This window comes from Spea bombifrons, chromosome 7, assembly GCF_027358695.1.
Source record: "Spea bombifrons isolate aSpeBom1 chromosome 7, aSpeBom1.2.pri, whole genome shotgun sequence".
NCBI classification, from domain to species: Eukaryota; Metazoa; Chordata; class Amphibia; order Anura; family Pelobatidae; genus Spea; species Spea bombifrons.
The window spans coordinates 31,072,981-31,085,414 of record NC_071093.1 but is presented as its reverse complement, the minus strand read 5'-3'; the positions used below and the strand labels follow the sequence as shown (position 1 = coordinate 31,085,414).

General features: G+C 36.9%; 1 protein-coding gene across 1 annotated transcript; it reads right to left on the bottom strand.

Moving 5' to 3' along the window:
• Window positions 1–1,703: 1,703 nt before the first annotated feature.
• On the bottom strand, window positions 1,704–10,103 carry CFAP410 (cilia and flagella associated protein 410). Its single transcript, XM_053471561.1, has 7 exons — window positions 9,875–10,103; window positions 9,043–9,061; window positions 7,371–7,417; window positions 5,574–5,803; window positions 4,034–4,211; window positions 3,200–3,296; window positions 1,704–2,638 (listed from the first exon to the last, which is right to left on the bottom strand). The coding sequence occupies exons 1-7, from the start codon at window positions 9,955–9,957 to the stop codon at window positions 2,510–2,512; spliced, it is 783 nt and encodes a 260-aa protein (XP_053327536.1). The 5' UTR covers window positions 9,958–10,103; the 3' UTR covers window positions 1,704–2,509.
• Between the last annotated feature and the right edge of the window lie 2,331 nt (window positions 10,104–12,434).

Sequence of the window (12,434 nt, the reverse complement as noted above, 5' to 3'; positions counted from 1 at the left end):
AATTTTTCCTGCTTCTAACACATCAACTTTGAGGTCACTTGCTGCCTAATATATCCCACTCACTGACAGGTGCCATGATAACAACATTATCACTGTTATTCACTTTACCTCTCAGTGGTCATAATGTTATGGCTGATTGGTGTACAACGAGTAAATAGGACATAACCAGTAGTACATCTCATAATAATTTGCGCTTAAAGAAACAAAAAGGTAATGTGGGCCCTGCTTACAATCACTAGAAGCATCTCTGTGGTATAATCAAATCTAATAATGTGTCTCTGATGCAGTGTTGCAGCGCATTTACAACTGCGTCTCCCCATAAATTACACAAACTCACTATAATACCATGCACTTAAGCACACATACACACACTTTTTTTCCTCTCTCCCAAGGCTAACTCTAGGCTCAGCCCTGAACCCCAAAGCCGATTCACACACTCACACTATACACTAACACATGCTCACACACTCACAATAACATACACTCACTCACCCTTACAGCTTCTTCATCCATCTCCTCACTCTCTTCTCCTCCTCTTCCTCTCTCTCCCTTACCTTCTCATCTTCTACTCCTCTTACACGCTTCCTCTCTTTCACCAGAACTACTCCCTTCTTCTCCTTATGGCAAAATGGTGGGGCACAGAGTTAGTCTTGAATTGCAGACATTGTAGACACACAATCACTGTGTAGAGAGGCTTGCATGCAGGGTAAAATAAGTAGATAAAATTGCCTGCCATGCACCATAGCAAAATCAACGCAGAATACCAACAATGGCCTTTTAATTTTGATTAAAAAAGTTTAAGACAGTGTTTTAATGTAAGCATACATGGTTGGCTGTTAATCTAGGACTTTATTCCTCAAGGCTTAATAGGCTGCTTTGGTGACCAAGGTGAGAGAAAACTTGCAGTGACAGCAGAGTGAATTGTTGTGTACAATGTTCTTGTTTGTGCCTGGTCATTCACCAATACATTAATCTTTCTAGTCAATTAGGAAATTGTCTTCACAGTCCATTTACTATGGAAGAATGGAAGAGAGGCTTGGATAATTATTGGAATAAATTACAGGAAAATCTTTATCTTTGTTACCTTAAGGGCTGTGAGAAGTAATTTCCTAGAACACAAATATGGGGATATGGTGTTCACAAACAAAAGCAGAGATAATTTAATTACACTAGGAGCCATTTATCATTACCAGTGCAAAATGGAAACATAACATAAAGTTAGGTGGATTGCTTCTGTAAAAATAGGTTTAAAGATTCAGTAAAGCCAACCCTATAATACCTATTTTCAGTTAAACAAAACAAGTTTATATGAATCTGAATGCACAAGTTTAATATCCAGTACCAGAATGCTCAATCTTTATTAACAACACGGCTTACTCTTCCTTACTCAACACATATTTCCCTTTTTCACCATACGCTATGTTTTCTACACCCCCTTGCAAGTAATGTAAGTAATGTAGAAGTGCTATGTAAAATGTTGGTGCTTTATAAATAAAAGAATAATGAAAAAAGGCTGTAACATTACCAGAGGACCCTAAAAAAATCAAGATAACTACGCAAAAAAAAACACGTGTAAAAGAAAAAGAACTACCTCAATTTAGATGTTTTCGTGTATCAGCATTAACACTGCAGAGTGATACAGGCTAAATACTTCAGAATGTTTCTTAATATTGGTAATCTAAAGCAGACCACAGGCTGCCATCTAGAGATAAGATATGTATTTGGCTATGGAAGCAAAATTGTTATATGAATAAGCACAGGAGCTGTTTATTTTGAGACTTTGCAAGGTGAAATATATTTTTTTCAGACATATGCACATATTAGATATTTTTCATAAATATTAAAGAATAAATCAGTTCTATATAGTTTTTCCAGCTTGTGAAGTAAAAAGCAGGTTGTTGATGAATAACAGGTTTGCTACACATTTCATTGACTACTTTAAATTACTACTTCCCACATGAACAAATAACTACTGTTCTGTGAATTTGTTCACATAGATTTAGTAATTATCAGTTTTTTCCACCTGGTTATTAAACATTTTATTTTTCTATATTCTTGATAAGTACTTGGGTATAAAAAGCCAGGGAGATTGCCACATTTAAATTTTATCACATCTTAAACAATTGGGTTTATTCTGCGTAGACTTTGTATTTAATGCCTAAGGAGCATTTACAGAGCTATTGGCACTAATATCACTCGGAAGTATATTAACTATTTCTGCAAAATTCTCTTTTCCAACCAAGAAAATCCTACAATCAGTATTTTTTTATAAAAGTTATTTTTTTGGTTATGTATTAGGAAAATGGTCAACCCTGAACCTAATGCAAATGGTCTCAATATCATTGTCATCTTTAACAACCAAAACAAGCTGGCACAACTTGTGTTAAAATCTGGATGTAGATATGTTTTTTCTCGTGAGTTACTGGAACACAACCCCAGATCAAGCATAAAAGAGTATGCATGTTTGATGACTGTCTGGATTTCAGACAAAACATTGATCTATCAACATTTATGTCTCCTGTTGGAACTCTTTCTTTTTTAATTGGTGAAGTCTGTTTCCTGCAGTTTGATGTACAATTTCCAATCCTTCTGTGTCCAGGTCTTTCAACAATAGTAGAACTGCATTAAGAATGTTATTCTGTTAGGACAAAAAAGTGAAATGATTTATAAAGAACCAAATATAATGTATATAAAGTGTAAATATCAGTAGAAAAATACATGAGTAGAGAATACAAAAAGATGCTAACAAAATAAATAAAAAAAATTCACCAGCTGTCACGACATAGCATAATTTTACCAGCTCATGGGCAGACATAATCTATGACACAGAAAAGCCTCAACCAAGTACACAAACCATTGAACACTCATACTTTCTTAAGCTATATCATAAAGATTGAGAAGTTTGCTCACTCACACGCCATAAAATAAACCCATTCTTGCACATTATTCCAAAACCTCTGCATGAACAAGCTTTCATGAGATAAACATGCAACCAGCCCACAAGCCAATAAAATATTTTAGCATCGTCGCTACCCTTGAACATTATTCTATAAGGTCCAGAAGCATAAAATGAACAAGCTACAGGTTACTGGTAGGCCACGAAGAACATATGTACTGCTGTGAATCAAAACGTAAGCAACTAGGAGGCCTAAAACACACACAGTGACCAAATTAAAAAATCTAAATTTATAATAAGTACCCTTTTCTTTCTGCTTCCGTCTGCATTTGCTGGTGATGAAAATGAAGAAAATTTGTCTCTAGGGAGAGGTTTCATTCCAAGCTGTTCCCGAATTTTGCTTAGAAAAAGAAAAAAAAATACATTTTTATATTTAAAGTAACAGCTTTATCAAAATCTATATTAATATAATTTTAACCCACTTTATTTAGTTACCTTATATTGCCAATACTTTAACCTGTTTACAAATGCTTTAGCATGACTTAGCAGGTTTTAAAAATATTTGTATGTCAGGCACAATTTACTCAAAGGTAAAGGTAATCAAAGGTCTGCTTCCAGCAGAAGGAGCTCACTGTGTTTGCTCTTCATAATGTACAGTGAAATGAAGGAGCTGGAACCACAAATCTCCTGTAAACTTTGCCTTTAGGTGATCCCACATATTTAACTATGCTTTTTTGTATTTGACTTATCACAAAGGAAATGGAGGATTATATCTACAGATATCTCTAAATGCCAATATAGAACTATGTATAGAAAGGCATATGGATGGCAACATACACCTCATGCCCTACCAAGAGCATACATGAAACAGAAACACAATGCAAGCAGGTGAATTAAAGTAAAAATCACTTGTTGTTAAGGGGTTAAATAAGCTAAGATGAAATAAGTAACGAGAGTGTGGTTCTACAGCACTAAACTATTACTCCCTTTTCTCTTTAGTGACTTCCTTACTAACATTGCTGAAACTGGCATCTTCATGTTACAACATTATATTACAACGTAGAACATTTGAAAATGTGTTTAAAATACAATTAGGTATCCCATGTTTTATTATTATATTGTTAGTGGTTTTCTTACTTTGTTTCTTCCATGCTAAAGTTTAACAAGTCGGCGTCTGTATCAGCAGTGACCTCAGTGCAATTCTGATCTGTGCTTGGTTCCGATTGATCATTGTCTGTACAAGAACTATCAGCTGGAGGAGCTGTGATGTCTTCACCTTCTTTTAAGGCCTGAGTGAGCTCTTCTTCTGTAACTGCTGTAAATTGAGAACACACACATATATATATATATACACACACACACATTATATATACTCCAGGAAAATTCAACTTACATTTACCCCACAAATGCATTTAGATCCTCATGATTTTAACATTCCTGATACATATATACATATTTATTTAAACCCTTAAGGACCAAGCTGTTTTGTATTTAAGAACCCTTCCGGAATGAGGCTGTTTTAATATCCCTGCTAAATTGATTCTAATATTTGTCCTGAATTTAGAAATATCCAATGTTTTTATGTTTTTTTTGCAAGTTATGAGGTAATTAGTACAAGTAGCATATCATTTTTAAAACCACTTTTTCCAAATCTGGTCATTCTGCTCCCATGTCCTATTGGGGACATCTTTGAAGTTGGCTAATTCAATTTACCCCGATCAAACCATATAATTTTCAAAACTAGGCACCCCAGTGTATTTCATATGCTAGCATTTTAAACATCTTTCCATGCACTAATTCTACTTTAAGCCTTTATCAAACTTTGTGGTTTTGCACACATTGTACTTTAGGCATGAATTTACAGGTCCTAGTATAAAATCACAGCCAAGCAGCATCCCAATATGTGTTCAGCAACATCTACTGAGTACAGTGATACCACCAATGCAAAGGTTTGTTGGGTTGTTTGTTTTTTCTTGATGTTAAACAAACTTTGGTCATTAAGGGGTTAAATACAATATTAGGATTCTACTGTAAAGAATACCTTATATTGTGACAGCTAAAAAAGTAACAGTAGGCTGGCAGGACATAATGAAATAGGTAATTTTTCTCTGTTTTTGTTATTGTGTAATATGGATTGTTATGGTTGCCCTTTAACACATTTAAAGCAAAGAGTCATACAGAAAATCTCAAATTACATTTTTAGATTTCTTTCAAAATGAGCCAAATACCACTGCATGGTATTTTCTTTCTGAAATTACCAAGAAAAAGTAACTGAACTTCAAATTATTTACATTATCCTAACTTTATTTGTTTTATAGGAAGATATGTTCTATTCTTATGACATATATTGGACTTTCTGGAATACAAGTCAATTTAGAAGAAACAAATATATCATTTATCTTATATTCCAAATAGAAACACTTGGTACTAATAAGAATACATGTTGTGCATTTAAGTCATGCTATGAACTTTGAGATTCTCCACAAATGTGAACTCAGCGACCTCTCTCCATCAGGCAAGTTGTTTGTACTGGGCTAATCCTCACAATTTGTCACATTTCACTTAAGCTATGCTGGTATTTACATAACTTTATTGTAGTTCTAATTGCGAACTACGCAATACTAATGCTATTCTAGCAAACTTTCAGAAAATAATGCAGGAGAACAGGAAACAGTACCTTGATTGTCAAGTTTATGAAGATTAGGGAGGTTTCGAACCACAGTCATCCTGTATTTGTGAGGATTTGGACCACAGCATGGATTTTCAGACAACCACAATATCTTCAGCCTAGGTAGCTGCTTCAGATAATAAAGCTCCTGCAAGTTGGAAATATTGTTCTTCCTTAGGTAGAGCTCAGTCAGATTCAGACAATTTGTTAGTGGCTCCAAGGTGGATATGCTATTTGTACTGGGACAAAAATTTAACAGAAAAAAAAAACACATTTTATTTCAACTTGTTTAACTTTACATTTATTTTTGTAGGCTTAATGAAAAATTATGTTATCACCAGGGCAACCAAATAATATGGACTATCTGGACCAAATGGGATACATCCAAAGTTATTAAAAGCGTTTCGGAGGGCCCTGCCAAAACTGTTGGAAGATGTACTTAACCAGTCAGAAAATTAATGGAATCCATCGTAAAAGAAAACGTTCTTAAATATCTGGATATACATGGTTTGCAAAATCAGAAACTGCACGGGTTTACTGAAGGGAGATCTTGACAAACTAATTTGTTTATTTGACTGGGTAACTAAAAGAATAGAGCGGGAAGGAACAGTAGATTTAGTCTATTTGGATTTTAGAAAGGCATTTGACACTGTCACAGAAGAAATAGATTGTAGCGTTCGGGTTTGGATGTTAAAACAGTTAAATGGATAAGTCAATGGTTGAGTGATGAGACCAAAGGTTGTATATTCAGAGGAATATCTTGTTACTAGTGGGGTACCTCTCAGGGATCTTCATGCTAAATTATGTCTTTTTGCAGATGATTCAAAGGTCTGCAAACAGGGTAGACATCCCTGGTGGAATAGAAGCCATATGGCAAGTAATTTACGTAAATTAGAAGAATGGTTGAATGTGTAGCAGCTGCAGTTTAATGTTGATAAATGTAAAATGATGCATGTGGGACATTAAATCTCAAGGCTCCATATAGCATTGCGGACACTGTTCTGTCAGTGAGTGCAATAAAGAGTTGCAAAAAACAAGCCGGGTGTTGGATGCATAGCAAGACGCAATAGTAGCAGGAGGATGGAGGTGGTTTGGCCACTTTACAGAATTCTGGTTTGACATCACCTAGAGTATTGTGTAAAGTTCTAGAGACCCCATCTTCAGAAGGATATTGACATTTTGGAGACAGTTCAGAGGAGGGCTACCAAAATGATGAATGGTTTGCAAGACACAAATTATCAGGGAGGACTAAGGGAACTGAATATGTATAGCTTTGGGGGGAGGGGGAGCATTATAAACATTTAAATTTATTTTAAAAAGTACAGGAGTATACTTCAAAGGAGGAGGAATGTTAAAATGAGGTCAAAATCTAAAATTACAGTCAGCAGTTTCGATATAATGTGAGGAAGTTTTACTTTAATAAGAGGGTGGTAGGTAAATGGAAAAGGCTTCCATCAGCTGTGGTAGATAAATTAATAATATAGTAAGGGAATTTAAACATGCATGAAGCTATGCTGAATCTTGAACAAGATCAAGGACTGTTTAGGATCAGAGTCTTACATGAGGAAAAATGGGCAGACTAGAAGGGCCGAATGAGCAATAACTTTAATACCGCTCTCCAGAACCACATTTCAATGCATTATAGATGATGGTTGAGCTTCAAACTAATTCTTGCTAAGGCGTGTATACAGTTTCACATTTTGGTTGTTGGTAACAGATCCCGGTTACCATCAGTGCTTTCTTCTACTTCATAAATTTGACGTAAATTATGTTGACCAACATTAAACTATTAAAGGAATAACGTACCTTAATGTTATTACTTCAATGTTTGGAAGTTCATGACATATTGAAATCTAAGATAGAAAAAAGTAGGATTATACACATTAATAGTTTTTAATAATTAATACGTTTTAACTCTATTAGCATCTACAACATAGTAGAAGTATTATTAAACACTCATCTACAGACACCAGACAAGCCAGAAGGCTTGTTTTTCCCTCAGAAATCTCATGGTGCTTTCACAACCACAAGGGATTCTGGGTAGGCACATGCAAATAAGGTTAACAATTATCACCTTTGCCTCTAAATCCACTTTATACATGGATCCCTTGAAAGTAATTGCCCGCTGTACAAAACAGCCTTTAGACAAAACTCAGGAAGAGGTACAATAGCCAGATCACCACTCATGAACAGCTGTTTTGTCCTTCATGGGTCAGCATGAGGTTGTGATACTGGCTTAATAGTTGAGGCTTGGGGTAGCTAAGAAATACCATTACATAAGTTATGGTGGGTAAAAGGTGATGGAAACCCTTCCACTTAAATTTAAGGGGTAGTAGAAGTATTATTAAACACTCATCTACAGACACCAGACAAGCCAACATAGAAAGAGTAGTTTGATTGGCCGGGACATTGTCCCGCAACGGGATTTTATGTCCTGGGCAGCATGAATCTGAGACAATGAGAGCTCTGAGTATTCAGGCAATCAGGAAATACGTTTCAACTCTCCTGATTGGCTGAGTTCAGAAGCCTCTTCTTTCTTTACACAAGCTTGGTGTAAACTGCAGCCACTGTGTGACTGTGTTTGTGTGTGTGTGTGTGTGTGATGTCTGATAATAGACGAGTTATTTGTCTGAAACTGCTCATATATGGTAATAGAGGGGTTCATTCTCTGAAACTGATCATGTCTATATGTATATTATTTAATCTGAAATCAACATGGTTCCCAAGGCTTCCTAATAATTTATATAATATAAAATGTGCGTGGGTTAATCAGCGTGTATACACCTGTGTGTAGTCTCATCCACTCCACACTTTTGTCCCTGAATGTGGTGTATGTTGATGCCTACCTAAAGGAAAGGTATAATGCAGGACAAAAAAAAAGTCTAAAAATAATGCTGATGATTACACTAAACCTTGATTTAACTTGTTCCACAGCATATCATTCTTAAAACTGAAGTTTTGGCTGGAAATGCAGGTATCTGTGCTTCAATGAAGAGATCACAGACCTATACATTATAAATATTTTGAGGGTAAATAGATTCCCTCTATAACCACCAATAATGTTACAAAATTAGCATTCAGAAAGAGTACTCTATAGATACCTGGTACTCTATAAATAAAATGCAGTTGCAACTCTCCCTCTGTGCATAGCTATTAGCAGTACATTTATATGCTTAATGTGGAAAGGCTGATGTACCACTTACCCTAGAAGGGTTTACTCACTAAATAGTGAATAGCATATGAGCTGATCCTGGATTGCTCCCTCATAAGCATCCAATTATTTAGGCTTAATTATTAGGCTTCCAGGTGATATGGACTATGTAGGTGTAAACACAGAGATCTATACCAAAAGAAGCAGGAACATTTGCTTTTTGTCATACCGGATGGAAGTTCTAACAACTCTACGATAGAGCTGCTTTATGGTGATCCTACGCCAAGCTGTGTCAATATACTAAATATTAAAAAAAAAAACACTTACATCTGTTAGACGACTTCCCCTAAATGTAAAGAAAAAAGAATCATATCAGTCACGTTAACATTTCAGTAAAGTTTTATAACAAAAAACAAACAATACAATAATTTCACATTTTTTCTGTTCAAGAAACACAACATTTATGGTTGCATTCTGATACCTTATCCCATCCCCTAGAAAGAAATTAAACGCTCTAGGTACTGACCTACTACGAATCGCTGTCTCACTTGTGCCCCAAATCCATATAGCCTATGACCTTATATATATATATATATATATATATATATATATATATATATATATATATATATACATACATATACATACACTCATATATGCATAATTTCTATCACAAAATTATAAAATTGTGTGTTCTAAATTGTGAGTCTAACGCTACAAATGGAAACATTTGTTATGTTATATTGAAGTTCTATGCAATGCCACATCATGCCACAGGAAACTTGTAATATTAAGTGGCAGTACTGCTGCTGTGACAACGATGTTGCTAACGGATTATATGTTAATTCATTAACAAGAGAATAACTTAAGCGTAAAGGTATTTTAAAAATAAAACAATATAAAAATGTGTAATATTTGGAAAATGTCTGTGTGCCTGTTTTTGCTTTAAAGGACCTCCAAAATTACCAATGTATGCTAAGAATAATAATACTTAAATAATAACTAAATATAAATTTGTGTACAATGCAATGTTTATTACATGTTTATTGGAAAACATTACTGATTTATTATTTTAGGCTAATTTAATGTCGGCTGATGTATTTTTTGTATGATTAACTGGTATTTATTAATGGAGACTCTTCTCCTTACAAGCACTCACCAGCAGTTCAGCTTCCTAACGCTGTCCAGCTCCGATGCTTTGGCCCTGGACAGTACCTGCTTCCGTGTTAACTTCATCGTCATGTGGCAGCAGGAGACCGGGTGATAACTACAGGCCTCGGCCTTAGGCGCTCCGTATCCAGGGCTGAGGGATTCAGCGGCGTCGGCACGGTGTGTCGCTAAGGCACTATTTGCGGTGCAAGCCTCGTTTTGAGAGTGACTGCCTGCAGTCGGCCATGAGATCATTAAAAAGGACGTGCAAGTAGCTCGGTCTTTTAGTAAAGATGGAGAGTTGAGACTTTTTCTTGTAATAATAAATATTTGGGAATTCGTGTCACCCCAGACGGTCTCTGCCTCATATGTATGAAAAAGAACGGAGGGCAGTAAACGCGCTGCGCAGTAATTGTAACCAGGCCCTATAGAATAATGGTAGGGTCCTGGCGGTAGCTGATGTGTTATATCATAACTTCCAACGCTCCACCTTTTTCTTCACTTTTTGCTAAAAAAAAATTTTTAATTAGAATTTTAATTCATTAATTCATTTTAGAATGAGCCTTTATATGTTATCAACTTCCTTTTATTTAGTCATTAGCAATTGTTTTTAATAATAATAATACATGCATATACTTTATTTGGTTTTTTTTTGGCATTTAAACAAACACACCTATCCTCAACAACATAACAATGGTTATAAACAAATACATCCATTAAAATCACATAAATCTTCTGATGGCTACTTCCAGCAGGATACTGCACCATGTCACAAAGCTCACATCATCTCAAACGGGTTCCTTGAACATGACGATGAGGTCACTGTACTCCAATGGCCTCTGCAGTCACCAGATCTCAATCCAATAGAGCACATTTGGGATGTGGTGGAACGGGAGATTTGCATCATGGGTGTGCAGCCGACAAATCTGCAGCAACTGCGCGATGCCGTCATGTCCATATGGACCAAAATCTCTGAGGAATGTTTCAGCACCTTGTAGAAAGTATGCCACGAAGAATGAAGGCAATTCTGTAGGCAAAATGGGGTCCAACCCTGTAGTAACAATGTGTACCTAATAAAGTGGCCAGTAAGTGTATATATGTAAAAAAAAAATAGAAGAAACTCATGGGAGAATAAAGGTGCATATACACTATCCATGCTCTTCAGAGCAGACCACTGCTCTCTTTGCTGGTTCACTTTCAGGCCCTTTGGCTTCTTCTTCCTTTCACTCCCCTGCAACGGATCAAATACAGGAGATAGGTCACAATTAAAATCACAGTATTTAATAAAGTGCAAAATAATTAAACGTCCTTACATGAATAAAAGCCCAATGGACCTGTTTAAATTCCCTACTGTATTTATATAATTACAGACTGTGGTGTATGTTACAACAGGGGCCATAGTCTGCCCACACATGCTGGCATGGTTCTGATGTCTAGGAGAACAATAAAAATCGTCTGATTACCAACTTAGTTAAATAAATCTGTAGCATGGTTAGTGACATTACTTTCTTCTTGATTAATTTATACCATTTACACTACTGTTACTTTGGTGGTTTATATTTTCTATTATTTTGTTTTTAGTTAAGCTTTATTAAGGTTATGAAATAAGCATATTTGTTTTGTGAGATCCCTCCCTCTCCCTATATCAAGATGATTTTCTTATTAAACATAGCAAAAGACTGCATGGATAATGACAGTTTATCCAGAGCCGGCCTTAAGTGTTCTGGCACCCTGTGCGGACTACTCTTCTGGCACCCCCTTCTCACTACCCTCCTTTTCACTACCTCCTACCCCCTCTGCCCCTTCTCACTACCTCCCCCTCTGCCCCTTCTCACTACCCCCCCTCTGCCCCTTTTCACTATTCCCCCCCTCTGCCCCTTCTCACTATTTCCCCCTCTGCCCCTTCTCACTACCCCCCTCTGCCCCTTCTCACCATTTCCCCCTCTGCCCCTTCTCACTATCCCCCCTCTGCACCTTTTCACTACCCCCCTCTGCCCCTTCTCACTATCCCCTCTCTGCCCCTTCTCACTATCCCCCCCTCTGCACCTTCTCACTATCCCCCCCTTCTCACTATCCCCCCGCCCCTTCTCACTATGCCCCTTCTCACTATGCCCCCCCTGCCCCTTCTAACTATCTACTCCCTCTACCTACTTCTCATTATCCTCACTTACCTTGTTGCCGGAGTCCTGCGGTGGGAGCGGGAGGCATCCGTCTTCCCGCTCTGCCGGCATTTCATGTTGAGCTCCGGAATATGATGTCATATTCCGGTGCTCAACATGAAATGCCGGCACCGCAACGGAGTCACGGAGAGTGAGGGGCGCCGAGCGGTTGCGGAAAACTCCCTGCCTGGGACTTAAATTAAAGCATCGTTTTTTAAACTTTATTTCACATGAAGGATGTTAAATAAAGTTTAAAAAAAAAAACTCATGTTTTAATTTAAGTCCCGGCAGGCGCCCCTGCTGCCATGGCGCCCTGTGCGGCCGCATAGGTCGCACACCCCTAAGGTTGGCCCTGAGTTTATCTATCTGCCATGGATAAAAGGTACCGCTCATTTTCAGCATTGTACACTA